The following is a 22206-nucleotide window of genomic DNA, read 5'->3' on the forward strand; positions in this document are numbered from 1 at the left end:
TGCAATTTCAAGACCATGGACCACTGTGCCGTTTTTTATGAGAAAGTGTGGGCTAAATTAAAAGCACTCAAAGCTGATGAGTGAGTGATGGATGGAAGTTTTCAAATAAAAAAACATGGCTAAGAAATATGACAGAGTGACAACATAAGCCCACAGGCAGCAGTGTTTAAGGTTGAAGAAGCCCCTGTAGAGTCATTAAGAACACTTATGAATCTGCTGTGCTGACATTTCAGTGTCAGGACACACGGAGGTGGTTTTCATAAAGGCTGTCATGTCCTATTAGTCACAGATAGCTTCTTCTATACTGGCACAGACTGAAGGCAGTCGATGCAGCTTCAAACTTTAGCCCACTGTCTTTTTACTGTAGTCGTGCTTATTTCACAGGGCTGACAGACCCAATCAGTTCCTCATGATATCATGTGCGTATGCATCCATCTGTAGTGCTACCGTGGCCTCGTGTTTATGAAGTCTCTAAATACCAGGTGCTATTTTAACCCCATAACATGCTCACGACTTCTATCCGCACTTCTATTTCAAGCCGCTATCCAAAGAGAAGCAAATGTTCCGAGCGCACATTTCCTCCTTATTCCTTTGCATTAATTTGCAATGCAAAAGAAAAAAAAAAACCCACACAATTTTATACCTTGTTGGTAATATTTGAAGCTTGTATGTATTTTTATTTTTGTTATTTAATCCCATGCCAAGCCTTAAACCTCTGCTACTCCAACGTGCAATTTATTTCTATTTTTTTAGCTTTTGAAAGGAGGCAAATAAATAAATATCATAACTTACACACATCAAAAACTATTTGATTTTCCTAACCGTTACCTGAAGGTTCAGATTGAAAAAACTTTTGTTCATTTAAGTAAAATGCAACTATGTGGGACTCCTGGTCATAGCTTATTTACACACATTATCTCTTTTTAGGCTGTAAAGGGTAAAACAGAGCTGCTTGTCTGCATCTCCATTAATGTGCAGCAAACCCAGCTACCAAACAGCATACACAGTGACGGAGCTCCCTGCTACATAAATGGAAAAAGCTTGTGAAAATCAAATAATTTCCCCACCTGACACCACCTCCTACACCCACTTCACTGAATATGAGTCAATCCGCACATACATTAGGTCAAATTAAACAGACAGAGATGAGCATGCTTTCTGTGTTTCAGACTCCATGTTCTGATATGATGATTTAATCGTCATTCGGACGCGTAGTGCCCACACAGCATCTAGTGCTCCAGAAATCTAGGAGCAATGTGAGCAATCGGTACGTGCATTATAAGTGTAATGGATTTTATTAATATTTTTGCGGCAAAATGATGTTGCCTGTAGAACTAACGGTTTGATTTTTGCATATGAAGCTGTCAACTATCCTTCACTGTACATCTCCCATTAGCTTGTCTTGTCAGAGCCTGTGGGATGTTTTTCAGTGCCCTTTTTTTCCTCTTAAGAATTTGTTTCGATGACATTTTAAAAAAAGGTCACAAACTGAACTCATTCCTCTTGCTCTTGTGCTTGTTTATCAGCGTGTTGGTGTGCATGTATCTACTGTATCTTCCCAGTGTGCACATGAATTCAATAACCTGGTGTCTGTTCCACACCAGCATATGGCCTTGCAGTCTGCTGCTATTGACATGCCGTGTGTGGAGCTTCTGTGGGTCACATCTCTCGTTGTTGTTGCTCTCTTTACATTTTGTATTTATGCTCGCGATCACACCGAGACAGAAGGCCACCGTCAGACACACATCGTGGATCAATGCTCAGCTTCAAGTGAGTGTGTCTGATGATGATTTAATATTATTAAAAAAGTAATAGCCACTAGATTGGTTTGTTTTTGTGTGAGTGTAAAAAAACAAACATGGCAATAGTCACAATGGTAGTTTCTTCCCATAACCTTTTTGTATTGACCTATTCATGGTATCTGTAAACTAAATGCTCCTTAATGTTCTAGATCCACAATTCAATTACGGAGTAGTTCCCTCTAATGTAACATCCAACATCAAGAATGGTGTTTTCCAAAACCACACAGTGCCTCATTAGTGACATTTTTTTCCCAGGAAGGACTTCGGGGGAGGATGTTTGTTTTTGAGACTGTGTTTAGAACTGAGCGCTGAGGCACAAAGTCTGAAAAGATGAAGCGTCTGATATGAGGGTTATTGAAATAACAGACCAAATAGATCGTATTAACACTGGGATGTTTTTTTTCTTTTTATACAGTTATCCCAGTAGTTATCTGTTAGATCAGTCCGTCGTTTTGGCCTAATCTAAAATATCCAACACAAGCTGAAATGATTGCTATGAAATGCTATACAAAGTAAACTATAAAAAGCTACTGAAATTGGTGCTTGTTGTATTTTCTGCTCTGAACAATTTAATTAAGTTTGATGGTGTTTTTAACTTTTCATTTAGCACAATTATCTTGTGAAAAAGGAAACAGCTTTCTACACAGTTATGAGTAAGCATTTCTGTATGCAACACTTTTACATTTTTCTTCACAGTCACTTTATCACTTAGCCAAAATGTGTAATTTAAGGCAAGGTTGTTATAGACTGACCTGTCCAGAATGTGCCCTGCCTCTTTTTGACCACTTGAGGGCAGCAGAAATAAGTTGTGATAATGTTGACATTGGTCAGTAGGCCTAATCACCTCATAAATTATAGTTTATGCTTGCCTATTTAAATATCAAGAAGTAATAGTAATACAGCCACATTGCCATTAATTTTGGGATCTGTCTGCCCAAAATATAAATATAAATCTGATATTATCTGGCCTTTTGTTTTGTTTTTAAGATTTATTTAGCAGCTAAATGCTACCCTGTGTTCACCAGCTGTTTGAGTGCTTTAACCTGAAACAGCTGTCTGCTTTGGCAGAAACCAATGTTATGAGAGCACTGAGTGTGCCAAAGCAATAAGACTGCAGGCTGGACAACCATATAGTGCTAACTGGAAGTCATTAACTGAACGGCATTCCTAAACACAGGTCATTGCTCTGGTTTTGTCACTTCATCACTGCAATTTTCAAATTCTTATTAAAATTTGATAATATATCATTAAAATATAGATAAATTAAATCTAATATACATTTAAAATATTGATAATAAAAGAATTAAGTGTATGAATTATTAACAAAATAACAGCATTGATATTTTTGGCATGTGTTTGTTAGCATACTGACGTTAGCGTTTAGCTCAAGGTTCACTAGCACCATGACAAAGTCAAGCATTATCTTAAATTTTGCTTTAGAAGAGAACAAAGTTGTTATGGCAGTGGCCAGTAGAATAAATGCACATTTGTCCAAATCATTCATCTTTAACCAGAAGTGGGCGTCCAACTAAAATCTGTCTTCACTATCCTTCTTCTAGCTGTGGAAATGGCTAACTGAAGGCTGAAGGCTAGGTAAAGTCTTGCTGCCAGTGAGAAAGTGTCTGTTTAGAGGAGGGGATCTAATTTATCCTATGTTTTTGGCTACTACTATATTATGTATGTATGTGGCACCATCGCATTAGCTCAAATCACGTTTTTAGTTCAAAAGATTTTCAACACCGTCTGTAAACTTCCTCTGCAGTTTGCTGAAATAGCTAGAAAACGCATTACTATCAGTGAAAAAAAATGTTTGGATAACGTTGGCTTGCTGTGATTTAAAAGACTCTTCGGTGCCAGCCATGTTTAGGATCACTTCCCCTGTATGGGTGAATGGTGGTAGTATAGTATTATGAGGTCTGAAGGGTTTGTTCAAACCGATTACAGCTCCCTTTCCCTGAAAGCATCTGACAGGGTGCTGGAAAAGAAACTCTGACTGACTGGCAAATTGATTTGAAGAGTAGAAATTTTTGCTGGCTCTCAAAGCACAAGTATAATCTTTTTTCCTCCTCAAAAGTAGCTGTAAGGGTAGCAGGAATTGCTCTTGATTTCATGTGGCTTTGTAGAAAAATGTCACTAAGTTCCCCAAGGTGTCCCACACTCACAGGAGTTTGGGCTGTCGGAGCTGGAGCCCAAGCTGCTTAATCATCCATAGAATGAAAAAAGTGCTTGCCTGCTATTATTTGGTTTATTAAAGAGAAAAACTGAGCTACATGTCTCTTTGACAAGGATTAAGGAGGTATCTGAAATTTGTGAAATATATTCCTGTGCTAACAATCCAGATCCACTTTGCAGTGACATCTTTCTTAAGTGTACCGTGGATGGATTTATTCAGAGCAGAGACAGAAGACTGCTATGTGACCTGTCTTGTTGTGCTAGCAAACAATGCTAAAAAAAAAAAAAATAGCCAGAGCCAAAACTGCATCTGGCAACTGTAAAACCAGAGCATGTGCACTATTCTGGTTTTTTACCCCAATTGAAGGATACAGGAGTCATACGCCTGCCAAAAAAAGCAAATGATTGAGTTTTTTGTTGTTGTTGTCATTTTGTGCTGCAGTTTCACATAAATGACAGAGAGCTGCTTCTGTGACTCTTAGTGGACTGTGAAACACAAGAAGCTGCACATTTTGAAAGGAACTCAAACTACCAGCTGAAATGTGCGACTCATCCTCCTCCACATGACAGCGCACATCTGTCTGTCAACTATAATTCAGAGAGCAGAGAATCTCTGTAATGACACACAGACACACACGCACACACACATTGCACGCTTAGAGACTTGTTACTTTCACTAATGTTTTTCATTGTAATTGGAAAAAAAAAGTGTATAAATTGTGTTGCAACCATTAAATTGGGAACTGTTCACAGCCTACAGACTGTCATTTTAACAATTATTGCAAACCAAACTGTGCAGATAAAACAAATCTGTGTATGACATAAAGTGTGATGTACCTAGACAGAGCGATGATGCCCATTCCTGATTGGTAGGCTTTTCTGTTTATTTCTATGCGCTTCTTCTTTGGCGTAATCTTGATTATAGCTCAAGGAAATTTTATACAAACGAGGCTTTGCAGACAACTTTTTTTTTTTTTTTTTCGGTGTGGAATCCAAAACATTACATTTTGAATATTTTATCTCCAGCTATTGTGTGGGTTTATTCTGGTTTTTTGTTGTTGTTTTTTCTTATCAGTCTACATTGATACTCGTAGAACACAGGAAAGTCATAGCAGCAGCACAAAGTGAGATGGCTATCCCACATTTCTAAGGCCTTAGTCAACAGATGCCTTAAGGCCGGTTGGTGACCCATGGCAACCTCCAGTTGTTAAGAAAAAAAGTGTATTTCCTGACTGGTTAGTGAGTGGTTGCTGAAGGAAATTGGTCATAAAGGTGGTACTGCATAAAAAATCTTGCAAGTGAGAGTGTCTGAGAGCAGATTGTTGTGTAGTTTTCATGGAAGGCACCGACTTGTCCGCGGACACTTGCTAACTGCTGGCTGAGCACTAGTGGAAGTAGAAAAAATGAAAGGGAAACCAGAAACAGAGTATTCTTATTGTTGTGCCTTACTGCTGCAGCCAACACATTTCAAAAGGTGTAACGTTTACTTTACAGAGGATCACTGATAAGACTATGGCTGTCATCACAACCACTTGCACAATCACTTGCAACTGGTCAGAGAATACTAAGGCTACGTCCGCACTAATGCGTTTTCATTTGAAAACGCATCGTTTTCTCTCTGTTTTGGCCTCCCGTCCACACTGAGACGGCGCTTTCCCCAAGGAAAAATGCAGCGTTTTGGAAACGCTCTCGAAAACGCATACATTTCAAAACGGAGCTGTCCCGTCGCAGTGTGGACACTCGAAAACGCAGACTTTCTAAAACGATGACGCATTTTAGTCATGTGATGCAGTCATGTGCCCAATTAAACAAAGATAGCGGAGGGCATTATACAGCAGTTGTTTTGACTGCTCTCAATTTTGACAGCCCTAAAAAAGATTAATATTAGTTTGTACACGCTCCAGATAGCTTTTCTTCAAATTCTTTAATTCTCACTCGCTTTTGCGTATGCGCGGAACTGCAGCGTCAGCGTTTTCTGCCGTTTTAGTGTGGACACGCAACTCTTTGAAAACAACTGAAAGCGCCGTTTTCAAATCTATCGGGGCTAGTGTGGACGTAGTCTAACTAACTTCATTAGCTACCGGTGGTTGCCAGGGGTTCAGGAGCTAATCTCTAGGCCTGTGTGACTGAGGCTTAACAAAATCCAACCAACAACAGCCATTTGAGCCTCTCACTGTAGAAATAAGAGCCTGATGTTTTGCCACACTTACTTCATTTTGGTCATCTTTGGTTTGGAAGAGTCTGTCATACACATTGTTTCCTTTGTTACACTAGAGTATGCTAACTGACTGAGGATTGAAACTTCATATCAGAATAATATCTAAGGAGCATAAAAATGATTTGATTCAACAAATTTAAGTTAAATGATTGTTAGGAGGGATTGTAATATCAACAGCAAACCACTGCACATTGAATTTGATGGTTTGACAGTTAACAAAATACTTTTTTTGTCCCGCGCAGGAAGGCAACTTCCTACGCAAAACGCAACATAAATATAGTTTTTGGTTTTATATGTTAGCAGCAGTTTGATTAGTGGCTTCAGCCCACTTACATTTCTCTATAACAACACAATGTGTAGTTTGTGTGTTTTAGTGGTGGAAATAAAACCCATGAGAATCCACATAATAGCTCAGACTGTACCCTGTGTTGACTAGGGCCATTTTTCATGAAGCCATGATTGATCAGCTGGTAAATGGGAAAAGGCATTTGCAAAAACAGCCCTGGAGGATAAAATACTGGATGAATGGATATGAAATGTCGCCTGCTACATTTTCATACTTTACAAAAGAGGCGTTTCACTTAATGATGTGTCCTCCATTAGCTGTCATTCAGTCAAAAGATGATAAATCACAAGCTTGTGCAAGCAAACTACTTTGCATTCGATCTGTGAAGGACAATAAGTGGCACATGCGTTGTTTAGCATAAAGCTAAACACGCCATAATTGTAATGTTACATCTGGATCGAACAGACTTGACAAAAAGCAGGAAAAGGGAGGCCGGCATTTCCAGACAATATGCTGCATGCCTTTTGTATGTAGTAGATGTTTGAGATGTCCTCCTCACTCTCATTTAGGCTCCAGGATTCCAGACTTCCTCCTTTCTTGTATCCGTGCATCACAACATCCCCGTTTGTGAGAATCCATGCCTCTCGATCCTCTCGAGAAAATGCAAAAAACAGTTTAAGCCAGAGAGAGAAGCAGGACAGGAAGCACAGATGCTTACATAACAGCCTTATTCTGGGAGGGGGGCTTGGTATTTGAAAGTTGCATACCAATGTCCATTATCAGACTCCCACTCCAATGTCTTTCCACAACCCCTGCCCCCCACAGTGTATCAGATAGGCCAGGTTTCAGTGAGTACACATTTGGGCCTCCACTGAAGTACGTTTCAGCTGGACTGTTATACTGTGTTTGTCTGTCGGGGTCAGTTCATGTGAATGTCCAGACCAATGGTATGTAAACTGATTTTTCCTCTGGGTAAATATTTAGATCTCTTCCCACGTCTTTTTTTTCCATTTTTTCCTGTGTTTGACTCCCAACAGGTAGTGTTGGTGTTAAATGTTAAATACCTTTTCTGCCAGCTTCTCTCCCACTTAAAGGAAGCAAGTAATGTGTAGTTCACCTACAAGTCTGGCTTGGACTGAAAAAGATAAGAGGGTTATTAAAGACCTTCCGTTCAGAGGGAGAAACCCCAGTGTCTCTGGGTTTCTTGGCCACCAGTAGCAACAGCCTTGCCGACCCTGTACAGCAGTATTTATAGAGCACTGTGGATGAATCATTCGGCTGAGTGCCCATTCTTCGTTCACCAGATTTACAGGTCCCACTCCGGGGAGGGACGCCTGATTTATGATGCAACCCACCTCCCTCCACCACTAGCTCCCACCCCACTCACTTCCTTCAGGGGCTCTTCAGAGAAGAGCAGACACACCATCTTGCCTCCGGCTTGCCGTTTCACTCATCGCTTTCTGTCCTGCAGTCGTTTCGCGTGTGTCTCAAAAATGTGCTTCCTCCGCTCTTTCAGCTCCTTTGACAGAAGTATACTGTATATTGAGAAAAAGGCTTCCTGAGAGGCATGCAGACACGCTAGCCTCGGCCTGACCTCGCCTAACTGCCGCTGATCGATGTGTCACATTGACCTGCGTTTGACTTAGCAAAATGAAGTTGTAGAAGACTTATATGACGTGGAGGATAAGCAAAGAAAGGTGGGGGAGAATATGAAGTGCAGCGGACTGTGTTTCAGCAGAAAAATAGGGTGATAGAGCTGCTAGTGGTGCACAACAAGAACAGATGAAGAAGTGGCACGTGGGGGTCAGCAGTAAGCAGCAAGAGCGTGGCTTTCGCTACCTCAGCCATCACCTGAGAGGGGGCACGTCTTCATCTGCATCCCATGGATCTAAACTATAACCCAGGTGTGTCTTTTTGCATACCAATAATGAAAACCAATATGTCTGTATTTGATTTAGACGGTGTCATTATGAGATGCTTAATTCAAAGTGAAGGATCTGTCGACAGGCACAAAGCTGCTTGTAGTTCAGTTGCAAATTTCTCTTTTTCTGGGGTGGGTATATATATATATATATATATATATATATATATATATATATATATATATATATATATGTATATATATATATATATATATATATATATATATGCATACATGCATACATGCATGCAGAATGTGAGCAGATGGGTGTTTTATAAGTTACACTTTATGGTTTACAGTTTTTGCAGCTGTGATTGATTTTGAGAAGAAAGAAGTTATTAATTTTCCTTCCATTGGTATCATTTTTGTAAATATGCTTTGTGATCATTGAACTATTTCTGACAAAAGAATTAATAACATATATAGTAAACTAGGCATTAATATTTCATACAGAATGTGTTTGACCAGATGGAAACCTGTAAATATTCATGGCTAATGGTACACTACCTGTTAGGGATGTCATACAAACAATACTTCCAACACCATTTGATACCAGAATTCTTAAAACACATCAGTACTGGGGGGTCACTTAGGTACCATTGGCGGTATATGTACCAAGGCTGCAATTCTTTCAAAACTGATGGGGGCAGCATACGCCTACAGATGCTGTTTGTGTAATATATGTGCAGCGTTAGCTTCACCCTGACTTGTCAATAAGAAAGACAGTAAGACTTGAGGTTATCCCAAATTACCTTTTTCTTTGAGACAGCTGGTATAGCCTGTGGTGTTTCATAGGCTAAAATGTTTGCAGTAGCTAACATTATATGAACGCTGAAGCTAACATAAAGTAATATACGTTAGCTTTAGCTAACTAAAACATTATACCTTGTGTCCTTTTGACAAAATATTATGTTTTAAATAATTTAAAAGAAGTTTTTAATAATGGAGGTTGTGACTAAGTACATGAAATAATCTTTTTTTTTTTTCTTTTTTGAGAATTATGTGCTTCTACTGGTGTTTTTACCAGCTACTCATTGTATTGTGTCGTCCCTGCTATAGGAGGACTACAACTGATAGCTCAAAACAAGTAACTGTGGCACATTTTTACAAAGTACTGCGAATTCCCGTGATTTTACTTAGTTTTCTCTAAGCCCTAGCCTTGTTTCCCTGTCTTTCTCTAGTTGAACCATACAGCTCAACCTGTCCTCACACGATTTCAGTTAACTTGCCACCCATTTCTGATTGTTGCTCACATCAGGTGAGATTCTACAGTCTGATGCTCGTGGTTTTTGATGTCAGGGTTTGATGCCATTTTTTTTCATTGAATTAGAAATATTTTAGGAGTCAAAAGTAGCTTGTTTGGTCTTATTACATAGACTTTGAGCCACAAAAAACAGCTTGTTTGGGTTGATTTCACAATTAGAAATAACTTTGATCATCCAGAATATTTGTTTGAGTTCAGTTAATTTTTAAACTATTATTTCATCTTTGTCTATGCTAGATCTTTGTAAGGCATTATTAGTGTGGGGGGTTTCTTTCTTTGTTTTGTTTTTTATTTTTTACACCTACAGGAGCTGCTCAATCATGGATAACAGGCTGTGAAGCTTTAGTGCAGTTTATACTGATGTTAATGCCAGAGTAGGTTCGGAGGTCTGCAGTTATTAAGTCAGCATTTGGCAACCCTACTAGTGATGTGTCAGTTGCGAACGAAATGGCTCTTAGAGCCGGTCTTTGACGTGAACTACGCGATCCGGCTCCTTATCGAGAGCTGTGTTTTTGGGGTTTTTTTCTTTCTCTCACCCTCTCTCTCTCTCGCGCTTTTTTTCGCTTCACTCCGCACGCGAGCCCTGTGCTTTGCACTGGGCAGAGGGGGGAGGGGCGGTAGTTACACTCACAGTAGCAAAGGAACAGGGCGGGAGGGAAAGGGAGAGAGAGAGAGCCAGGGACAACAACATCACATTTGAAAGGTATAGTAATCATCCACAACTATTTTCAGTTGCGGATGATAAAGAATTCAGAAAGTTTATTCATGCAGGTCCATATGACAGAGAATGTGCATGTTTCTTTTTGTTTTCATATTTTAGTTTATATTTAATTGTGTTGTGATTTGCAGTGTTTTGTGTTGTTTCATTTTAAATTTGTTTAAAAGGAAAAAGCTGAAAATTTAAATAGTTAAAAGTTGAACTGTGACTAGTTGGTTTTTGTATTATATGATTTATTTATTACATTTTATGTGGAGTGAATAAATAAAAGTATATTTACGGTGGCCCCTAGAGACAAAGGACATAAAAACTCCAAAACACGTACAAAACACAGCAGAAGTGCTCCAGGATGATAGGCGCAGTGTTGAGCTTTTGTTACCTAGTGGCTACACAAGCCAGGAAGTACCAACGACCGGATTTGGTGTGTGGTAGTAACAGGTAAATGAACTTTTTTTTTTTTAATTATTTGAATATATATGAGTGCTTGTGTATAAATACACAAACAATACACATATGCTTTCAATTGTGTAATTTAAGTGATCTAGGTAGCTCTGTTTTGGAAGTTCAGTTAACTCTAGGAATGTGTTTTGGAGTTTGTATGTGCTTTTTGGAGTTTGTACGTGCTTTGTCTCTAGGGGCCACCACATATATTTATATATAAACATATATAAATAAAACCACTTTTTTTTTTACATTAGTAATTCCTTTTGTGCATAATTTTATATTATTGTTAATAATAAATTAATTAAAGCAACAAAACAACCTGAAGAGCCAGTTCGGAGCCGAAAGAGCCGGCTCTTTTTAGTGAGCCGAGCTGAAAGAGCCGGCTCTCTAAAAAGAGCCGGAAATCCCATCACCAAACCCTGCTCTCTATCTTTACCATGTCATTTCAAAATTACAATTTAAAGTCTTTCAAAGGAATAACATCCATAAACCATACACAATATATGTAAGTGTGACTCAATTTGGTTGCACTATGCATATATGTAGCTTTGAAATAAATCTTGCCAGAGGAAGAAAAGTCATGCTTGGTGGAGAACATTCTCCTAGCCGGTTCAAATTTCACTTTGCTTGGCTGCTTGGGGCAGATAACAGAACAGAGTCTTGAACTCACAGCTCCCCGCCTGCTTGTAAATCCATCCTAGTTAAGACATTCTCATGTGAAAATCCAAGGCAACAAATGAGGAGAGAAACTAGACAAAAGAAATACTGTATTGTACATAATGTTTGGCTACACATGAGAAAAAGTTGAATGATGGCAGTGAGGAGAGCAAAGGTGGGAACAGTGAATTAAAGCAGTCTGGGAAGTTGTAATGAGTATTTCAATAAAAGTGATATGTTAGAAGCCGAGAGCGCAAACTGACTCTCCTGACTTTAGCTGAGACATCCTGAAATCTGTCACCTTTAAACCAAAAATGTGAAAAGTGTTGAATGAAACCAACACGTCTTTTTGATTACTTAACTGGTGGGGAGGCGGCAAGTATGATGCTAGACCAACTAATAATATCAGCTTTATGGAGTTTGCATATTCTCCACAGGCGTGTGTGGGTTCTCTCCAGCTACGCTGGCTTCCTTCCACAGTACAAAGACGTCCGTGTTTTTAAATGAACTGGGGATTCTAAATTGGCGCGGAGTGTGGATAGCTGTCCAACTGCAACATTGCAACATATTGGCAACCTATCACTGCAGTCATAGCCTCTCACCTTATGATAAGTCTTTGCTGTACTAGTGGAAAAACCTCAGCAGAAGGTCAACACTGAGAGTCTTCATCATCATCTGCATTTCTTTGTCTCTCCAATGCATCACTTTCTAGCAGACAGTGCAGTGTTTTAGCCAACTTTGTCAGGGGGGAAATAAATAGTGCTAGCAATGCTGCAGTGATCAATATGTAGACTCACTTGTTCATCCATCTTACTGAAGCTCACACTAAGCACTGAATGTCCAGATTGCAGATATTTTCATACCTGAGTGTTTTATGGTGCATAAAGGGGTTTTCGAGAAAGATGACAATCAGTGTATTTGAGGTCTTTGTGCAGCATGGGTAAGGGTTGCAGAGATCTCCACAAGCAATTTCAGCAACATCTTAAAAAATGAATACAAAGCCATCCTTCAGATGTGTGAATATAGAACTAAAACTCAATAAACTGGTAAAAATCTCCTCAAAATTGTGAAACTTTGATCTTAGAGCCAGCATATTCACCCAGTCACCTGACCCTATTAAGCAGATTATTATAGAAGTGCACAGTGTAACTTGGAAACACATTTCCTAATAGTTATCCATATTCATGTTTCTTGTTTTATAGCCATAGCCACCAAGTAGAAAATGCATTGGTGGGAATCTCACGTCCAGGATGATAAATGATGACTGTCAGTCAGATTTATCTCTCTCTATCAAAATAACGTTGCCCCGACAGGCTCCTCAATCTCTCTACATCTCTACAGCAATCTAGGAAATGAAAATACTGATTTATACTTCTCATGGAAGTGTCCAAAACGACTTCATTTTACAAGGTGAATGAAATTAAAGGAAAAGATAATTTGTGTTTTCAGAATTTCTATTCTTCACAAGAGCTGAGCTAGGGAAAAGCTTGCATGCATATATATTTTTAAATCTATGGGTTCTCGTGGGGAAAATAGATTCAACCGTCTGTTCTGCCTCCATTATTCAAAATATACCAGAAGTCACGTCTCCACAGCCCTGTGTGAAAGGTTCAAAGGGCTTCCCAAAGGCCAGGCTGACTCAGACTACTTATTTTGACTGCAGGGACTGCAGGTGTGCATCTACCCTGAGGCCCTCATCAGTGCTGAAAGCTGATATTAGAAGGTATTACTGAGTGGGGCAACAGGTACTTTGTCAAGTCCACTCCTTGTTCTTTTCTCTGGTGAGGATAAAGGAAAAGCTCACTGCAATCTTCAAGCGCCAGGAAGTTTGTCTCCCAGTGGCTCCATCAACAATATTGTAATTGATTTTAGTAATCAAGTAGCAAACTGCATCATCTAAAAATATCCTTGTTAACAATGAGGATATTTGAGGCTGATGACATGTCTTTATTTTTATAAAGTCCTTTGATGGGTGGAATCCGATATTACACTGTTTGTGTGGGAATTACCCCCGACAGCATCCTGTATGTAAATGAAAAACGTTTAAGATGTCGGACAAACATTTTGGTAGTGCAGAGTTCACATCACTGAATTCTTTGGCAATGACTCCCACACAGATTTACAGTCTCCCAAGCCAGGGGTGCACGACACGTTTGTCAAATCGGTTATAGTGTGATCCAGTGTGTTTACATAACCGTGACAACGTATTCCTTCCACACAGACTGAATGCATTCACTTAAAAAATACAGTATACCACTCATCCTGTCAGATACAATCCAGCCCCACAGAGAGCTTAGCTGTTCAAAGTGTCTCTGGTTATACACAAAACAAATTCTCAGACAGTGTGGTGATGACGATACCAGACTAAAAGCACGCTATATCTGTGGGAGGGTTGACTTCTGTGAGGCCATTTGAGGTTTTTCTCTTGGATCTGCGTGTTCTGCACCTTTCCAGAAGTTTCCCTCCAGCATCATTATGCCTGTATCGCTAATGTAATGTTTTAACCTCACAGCGTTGTGTGCAAGTGTTCAAGTGACAACAGCTGCTAGCCCTCACCAAAACTCAGCGCTCCCTAACATTTAAATGAGATATCAATCCAGCAGCTAGTAGCCACTAAAGCTGTCAGTGCTCTAAAAGGTTCACTCGTAACGATTTTGGTATTTTAACAAACTTAAATTGTTATCATGAACAACTTAAATGTGTTCGGAGTTAAGTCTGCTTTATGCTGCCACGGCAATAAAAAGGTTGAACAGAATGATTGTGGTGAACTTACATGAATATCATTTGGGAATGTTTACAATTTTCTTTTGTGGCTTTGGACCCTTCTTTTAAAAAAAACAAGCCGCATATTAAAGGATTCTTCTGGTCTTTTCCCATCCATTAGCACGTTCACTGCAAATCGCCTATGCTTTACACCTCTGCAGCAGCTTTTCAAAGCAAAACATAGTTTATTTTAGACTGTTTGATTCAAATTTCCCCACCCCGAGGGCAGCCAACAGTTTCCATTGGAGGAAGGCGTGGATATACCAGTGTTATCCTTTTGTTCTTTTTCTAGAAGAAGAATATTAATACATTCTTTGAAAAAAGCTTATATTACATTAAATCACACACTAATAATAAAACCTAAAAAAATAAAATGCTGGTATGTTTAAATCTGACTGTGTGACACACACACACCCCCCCCCCCCCCCCCCCCCCCTTACTGCACCTCTGCTTTAGTGTCTAGCCTTTATGATTATCATGCCAACTTACGTTACAAGCTCTGGGCTTCAAGGCCTGCTTGAGCCGCACTTCCTTCCTTCAGAAGTTGAAATTGATTCCCCTTACATAATGGTATATTTACAGCAGCCTTGGCAGAACACACAGACATAGCTCTTTATTTAGTTGGCATGAAATCAGAACAGAGACACTTGGCTCTTTGACAGTCCTGTGACCTCCCTGAACGGACTGACCCATTGCTTCCCTGCTTGTGCTCATGACAGCTCATTGAAACTCCACTCACTTTTTCTACCCAACAGCTGCAATTTGACTTGATTTCTTTTCATATCCTGTGACGACAGAGGTGAATATGTATTCGCAGAATAACTCGATAATAACTTGTTTGATTCTTTTTTTTTTTTTTTTTTTTTTTTTTTTTAATGCAACTACACCTTAAAACATGACAACCTTGACTTCAACTATGCATATTCTTGTGGGTTCAACTAGACACAGTATCATGTTAGCCTTTCAAAAGCAAATAATACAGCGATTTTTGAGATGTGGCTGTTGGTCTCCTTTCTTTTTCTTTTTTTTCCTTCTTTTTGATGCCAGGGTTATCCGCTTTCCTACAGGCGCCTGTAAAAGAGACAGTAGAGCCAAACAATCCTTGTGCCCTTTGACCTCCCCACTCCTATTCACTATGTTACTCATTCGGCATCAGATGGTAATGGATAGCCATAGAAACATCTATGGAGTCTGTGTTCTCTGCTAGACGAGGTCTTTAGGGATTCAGGCTAATGTTGTGATGTCTGTCTTCAGACTACATCTATTGACAGGCAAGGACCACCATGTCACCAGGGTGAGAATTAGCCGTCGATACCTTGCTGTGGTAGTGGTGGTGGTGGGGGGGGGTGAAACGGGACACCCATTAGAAATACATGGGAAGATATAGCTGCAGAGAGGGGAGCTGTATCACCAGCAGCATGGCAGACTTGTAACGAGAGTATAGCTGTTTTGAAAATACTTTGAAGGACGATTTAACATTTTAAAAACACAGGCAGAAAATATGTAACCTTATTATAATGTAAGTTTAGGAATTATTTTTGATTGTATAAAATGTCACAAGAAATTAAAAAGGTTAGCCTAAGCTCCTCAGGTGACCTTTTTGAGTTGATGATCTATATGTTCAGAAAAAAGTAGCAAATCCTCACATTTGAGAAGATTTAAGCATGCGCTGACCTTTGCCATTTTTGCTGATGATGACTCATTTTGCAAATACATTTATGTTGTTATCTTAAAAGAGAATGACTCTTAGTTTAAGCATAAAACCAAGATAGAGAGACAGCCAAAAGCTAGTGTATATTTTTTTTTCTTATTTAGTAAATCAGCCATGCAAACTAAGGCAAATTAAACAGCTTAATCTCCAGCATACTTTGTAGCCGAGTGTTCATTCGACCTTCTGCTGATGTTTTTCCACTAGTACACCAAAGATTTAAGGTTTTTAGTTTTGATAAATCAATTTATATCGACTGATATAAAGTGGAGTAAAAAAGCAGAAGTTTTAGTCTCGTACACACACTCTAAATGTTGTTTATGTTGTCATTAATGCCTGATTGCACATTTGAAAGGTCAATATGATTACATCATTATAGTCTTAATGTTAAAAAAGCATTGTGGTGGGAATGGGAGATTCCATGTTTGCACATGGGGGTCATGCCCTCTGGAGAACCCTGGCCTCTGTTAAGCCTAAGCCTTCAGAGAGCTCTACCTATTGTTCCCATTACAGTGCTCTGCAGAAGTTTGTGGATGTGTGTGAGTGTATGTGTGTGTGTCTGTGTGTACTCACCAACCTCCCCCTGCTTTTCCAAATCCCCCCTTCCCACCCCCTCCCTCCCTCCCATTTCTCTTTCACACCCTCTCAGCTGTGCTCACTCACTCATTCTGAGCCGGGCCAAAAACTGGGAGAGCAGCTCCTCCAGTCAGAAACTCCCGTCCTCACATTGACTCAGACAGCCAGGACTTTGTAACTCATTCAGGACGCCTCTTTATTTCCCCCCTCCTCCAACCCTGGGTTTGCCGGAGATAACGAACGAGGGATGGAGGTGGTTCATCAGTCGATTCATAGCTTACCCCTGTATGGATTAACTAATTTATTGTCATCCCATCAAGGTAACAGTAATGAGTTTATTATTTGAGCCTTTTGAAAGCTTTTATATGCACAGCCTCTGTCCTGCTACTGCTTAAGTATTTCTTTAACTTGTTTACTACAGGCTTTGTTACAGCTGCATGTTTAGACCATCTGGAGATGATATTACTCATGAGTGAAATGGACCCTGTAGATAAGGGTACCAACAGTCATAAACAAAAGATGAGAAAGAAAATGGGAGCAGTGGTGTTTTTTCTTTTTGTTTCCACTCTTAATACTCATCATTCCGTATGAATGGACAATTCCCTTTGCCGTGTAGCGTAGCTCGCCACCCAGTGACCGACTTCCTGTGATGTTAGAGTCATCTATGATGCACGGACCTCGGAGAAGACTATCATTAGACCTATTATTGAATCTCAGCTTGCCCCTGCTTGCACACAAACAAGACGACTCCAGAAGACAAAAGAGAAGAGACGCTGATGTGCTCCTTTTAATCTCAACATGGACACACACAGGCTGGGAGAACTATGACACATATTTTTGTCATTTATCACTAAACAAGGTAGTTACAGTGTCTGCATTGTTTTCTCTGCCAGCAGCAGCTGCTTCCTCCACTTGGCAAGATGTGCAGTCAGGGTCTGGAAGAGCTTAACATTTCACAACAAGTCTGCAGACAAAAATCTATTCCATGTTTGTGTGTACGGAATATTTAGCTCATTTTGGCCCCTTTTTTTAACACCTACTGTGCTCCCTTTGCCTTAATTTTTTTTTCTATGTGGTTATACCGCAGGAGTGAGGTTTGCAATTATCAATTCAATGGACTAAAACTGCTTTGAAGATATGGAAATGTCATACTGTTAAGGTTTGCGTTCTATACTTTAGAACCACATTACATTAATATTTTGTCATTTTTTAATAATAAGTTTCTTATTTTTCGACATATGTGCAAGAAAACCGATATGCTGTTTTCGGATCTTTTCTTCACATGTGAGGCTACAACTGCTAGGTAGCTTTTTAGCTTTGCACAAAGCCTGGAGGCGGGGAAACAGATGGGCTGTCTGAAGGTATTTAGGGAAAAAAAAACATTTTGACAAATCTGCCTGCCAACAACTCAAAAGCATATAAACTTTAAATCAAGTTGTGTTTTTACATGAGTTTATGTGCCAGACAAAATCTATCTGCTAAGCTAGCGGTCACCATATTTGATGTAAAATATATTTATATGAGAAAGACGTCAATCTTATAGTAACTGGAACTTTCCGAAATATATAACTGAAGCCAAAAGACAGGCGCTTCACATCCACTTATATTATATGTTTACTATTCATGTAACCTATCATAATACTTGATGTAACTACAGGGTGTGAGTATCCTGGGCCATTCATGCCTGGTAACATATTACTGTTTATCGGCACAAAACATAACCATATATTCTATGGTCTTTATCCACACTGTGGTGCTCTACACAGATGCACTCCACTGTGGCTCCTAGAGGGCTCAGTGAAGACATGCAAGTCAAAGTGAAGTGCACGGGGGATCCAGGTATTTGTGAGCAATTACAGCACAGTGGGATCCTTTGTTGTCTCCCACCTGTTTTGAGCCATTAGTTAAAGACTATGTGCAGCTGGTTTGGCCACTTATTAAAGCCAGTGGTTTCAGCTGGAATGAACAGTTGTTAGCCGTTTGCACTGAGCCCATCTAAGATGGCCTGCCATTCACATGTAAAGGTAATTAAACCTGATCCCAGGTTGTCAGTGAGAGGCTATAGTTTTGTTTGGAGGTGTGCTCTCAAGTTGTTAATGTAGTTTATGCACAGCTGCAAGAAAAGTTTGTGATCCGTTTGGATTTTTTTTGTCCAACTCATATAGACGAACAGTCTGACTGAACTGAAAATCCACTAAAAGTTGTCTATGTTATTGCAGAACAGTGTGTGAAGTTTAAAGGAGCTGCAGCGCTCCCTACCAGAGTTATGTGCTGGAGCTGACTGTATTATTATCCCATCTCTGTGACATTATACAGATCCTAGAGGAGGAAAAAAAGCATCTGAAACTGACTGTTTAAAGTAGTCTGAAGCTTTACCATTGTCCTCACAGAGGGCACATGTATACAGTCTGTATATATTCTCACCAGTATTATAGGTCAAGATGCTGAACATGAACACAAAACTTGCTCCACCAGGCTTTATATTTGAGGTTTTGGTGTGTGTGCAATACCATAATTATTTAAACACAGTGTTTCACATGTCAGAAAGTTCAACATTTGTCTCATCTGTTCACAGAACGCTGTTCTCGAAAGAAAACAAGGAGTTCATTGCAAAGTGGTCTGGTTGCCAATTCTCCTTGCAGCTGCATGCAGTTCAGTTTAGCTGTGTCTTTCCTGTGTTTGTTGCTGTATCAGGTTTTGGGGTTGATTGTATTAATCCTCTGTCTGGTAATGCTGATGTTGAAGTAGCAGATGAAAGCCTAAACTAACTTGTCATTTTGGTACGTGCTCCACTGCAGAGAATATCACCAGTAGAGTTACTGCTAAAACATGAAACATATGATGTTTTCCCTTCTCCTTAACGTTTCTTCTATGAAGTCTCAGTGTGAACAGGGAATCTTAATGTCTATGTCTCACTGAATGGAAGCTGCTTCTGAAGTAAAGGTCTGAAAGCTGAGGTTTTCTTTCTTTTTTCTTTTTTTTGTAAAACTTTGGAGCAGTGTGCCAAAGCATGGCAAATCAGGCGAATTGTGAAAGCTGCCACGGTTGTCTCTTCAGGTAAAGTCGTGTTATACACGAAGACCGTCTCTGCATATGAACACCTACTGAGGTTGATCTCATTTATAAAGTCATAAAATGGATTTTGTTTTTTTTTTAACATAGTACCAGTTGAACTACAATCAGCCCAAGAATTGTATGAGAGAAATACTTTGTCTGTAAAAGAATCAGTCAAAAATTATCTTAATTTATTATAGTCAGAATTTAACCTGTGGCTCATGATTTGTGAGCTAAATGTTAATTTCTTTCTGAAGTTAATATTATTAATTATTTACCACCATTTCCATGTCGCTGAAAGTGGATAAGAATAGTTTTAGGGCATAAATCAGTGATTGACCTTTGCATGCTGGGAGACGATGGGATTATCTGAATGCTCTGTGCTTCTAAATAGTAAGATTCTCCAAACACTTACCACTTGAGCCCTAAATAGTTTATATTCTCCATGTGCTAAGTGAGTGTGACATCTCACCAAACCTTATAAACTATGAGGCCAACTTAGGCCGCTATGGAAGAAAGCGGATCATCAACAGGAAATGACAGGAGGAAGAGCAGTGTGCTGTAATGCCCATGGTATGCTGTTTAATCCTGTTGCACGCTTGTTTAACGGCTTCACAACTGTTGTTTCCGAAAGGAAATGCTCTGTCTGTCCATGCAAGTAATGGAAGGCTGATTGATTTTAAATGTGGACAGAGGAACTCAAAGGGACACCAGGGAATTGCAGTTACTTTGCATGACAATTAACGCAAACAATGCTGGCAGGGTGGAGATGCCTCTGAGTCAGAAACCTTTCTGGCCAGTGGGAGTGATTAGTGTAACTCCCTTTCTGGCCAGTGGGAGTGATTAGTGTAACTGTGGGTAATGACTCAAAGCAGTGGTTAAGAATAATCATATGCTCAGGTTGAGAAATATGTCAGGTTGACCTTGTTGAGGCAGTTTGTATAAAGCGTTACACATGCGTCATTTCCTTGATGCTGCAGCCTAATTAATTATTGCTGTTACACTGGACCTGCTGCTGCATAGTAAACTGATTCATCATTTGTGCTTTAATGTACATATATGGATTCATTTTAGTTTCTTAAGATTGGGTTCTCTTTTTGAAATATGCAGTGTAAACCTATATGAGTCAAATCAGCTTGTAATACAAGGGGAAAAAAACAACTTTTTTTTTTCTTTGCCTTGTTCAAAGGCCGTGTCGTGTACCGCATGAAAAGACCAAAATTAAGAAGATTTAATTGTTAACTAGTATGCGTTATAGGAAGCTTATAAAAGAAATACATCAGTGAACTACACTCATAGACTGGATGTCTAGTCATCTTAGGTATCACAAGCAAGGGGTTGAAGTGCCTGCTCATACAGTAGTCATTTCTTTATTATTGATTTTACTCCATAGTGAACCAAATTTACAAAATGTACCTGATGCTAAACGCTATAAACTAGCGATTCAGATCAAAACTTCATCAGCTCATTACCAGTTGGGTGATTTTCTTATTCGCCTTTATATAATCCTACTTGTTTTTGGATCCATTGCCCCCTGCAGGCCATTAGAAAGAATGCATCTGTAGGCACTGTGGCTTAGTGTTTCACAAATAACTCTGCACAGTAAGTCGTCTTGATGCATGCTCAATCATACAGGTCTTCTGTTCATCTGGATGTAGCGTTTTCACTGGGAGAAATGTTTCATCACTCATCCAAGTGACTTGTTCAGTCTCAGCTGACTGCAGGTTTCCCCAACCTTATAAACAGTACCTTTGCACAGTGACTGAAACTAGCCCACTGAATGAACAATAGAGATTGACAGACCACGTGACTTTCGCGCATTGCATGCCGGGAACTCGTGGCAAAACAATCCAAGTACCGCATCAAATGCAAGCATTTGCAGTACCGCAAAACGTTCATTCTCCGGTTCCGATACCTTCTTGCTTGTTCTTTGTCCCCCAAAAAAGTTATGTACAAAACGAAGGAGAACAATGCCGGTCCGTACAAAGACAGACTTGATGAAAAGTCAAGGAAAAGATATGAGGAAAAAATCAAAGGAGTGAAAGGGTTAGACCCGTACAGCACACAGAGTGGACAAAATACGTTAGTGTGCTGCCCAACTTTCACCACGCTCATATTTATAATTATACGGTTCTTGGAGTGAGTGCATACACTCATGAAGTTTAGTAACTTCAGGTCACTGCAACAAGCCCAGGTACAGTTTACCGACAGATGGGTACAGGACCTTGAAATGCACCGTGTAGAACGAAAGACCATCGTACCTATCATAAGTTTACCAGTCTCGCAAATCGTCTTCATAAATACACATTCGTTAACAGTTTATTAATAGGACCTTTAAGCTCAACGGTAATTAATTAGTAGTGGAAATAATTTCTGGTACGCATTACAGAAATGTAGCAGTGACAATAATACTGTATGCTGTAATCGCACTGGGCAATTGGTGATACAAAAACCTGTTTTACTCTGTGAATAAAAGTATATGTTTTTGTCATTGTACCATGGTAATAACAGAAGCGAAACGCAATATTGTGTCAGGACAATTCACTATTTATGCACAATAAACAAAGGAGCATAGCGCGACAATTTCTGTTCAGTGTCAGACTTGCTTGTAACCTATATCACC

At 39.5% G+C, this 22206-nt stretch overlaps 1 protein-coding gene across 3 annotated transcripts in view; it reads left to right on the forward strand.

Annotated features, from left to right (window-relative positions):
* Positions 1 to 22206, forward strand: part of arhgap24 (Rho GTPase activating protein 24) — a 76448-nt gene that overhangs the window by 32527 nt on the left and 21715 nt on the right. The window contains exon 1 of one of the 3 annotated variants that reach the window (XM_084935466.1): positions 7783 to 8382. The exons of 1 other annotated variant lie outside the window; for it this stretch is intronic. In XM_084935466.1, coding sequence (XP_084791592.1) covers positions 8361 to 8382 — 22 coding nt within the window. In that variant the 5' untranslated portion in view covers positions 7783 to 8360. Of the gene's footprint in view, positions 1 to 7782; positions 8383 to 16653; positions 16850 to 22206 lie in introns of those variants that run through there. One more of the 3 variants, XM_084935464.1, reaches the window with a different exon arrangement.

This window comes from Perissodus microlepis, chromosome 7, assembly GCF_051167445.1.
Source record: "Perissodus microlepis isolate ML-2025 ecotype Zambia chromosome 7, ASM5116744v1, whole genome shotgun sequence".
Lineage (NCBI taxonomy): Eukaryota > Metazoa > Chordata > Actinopteri > Cichliformes > Cichlidae > Perissodus > Perissodus microlepis.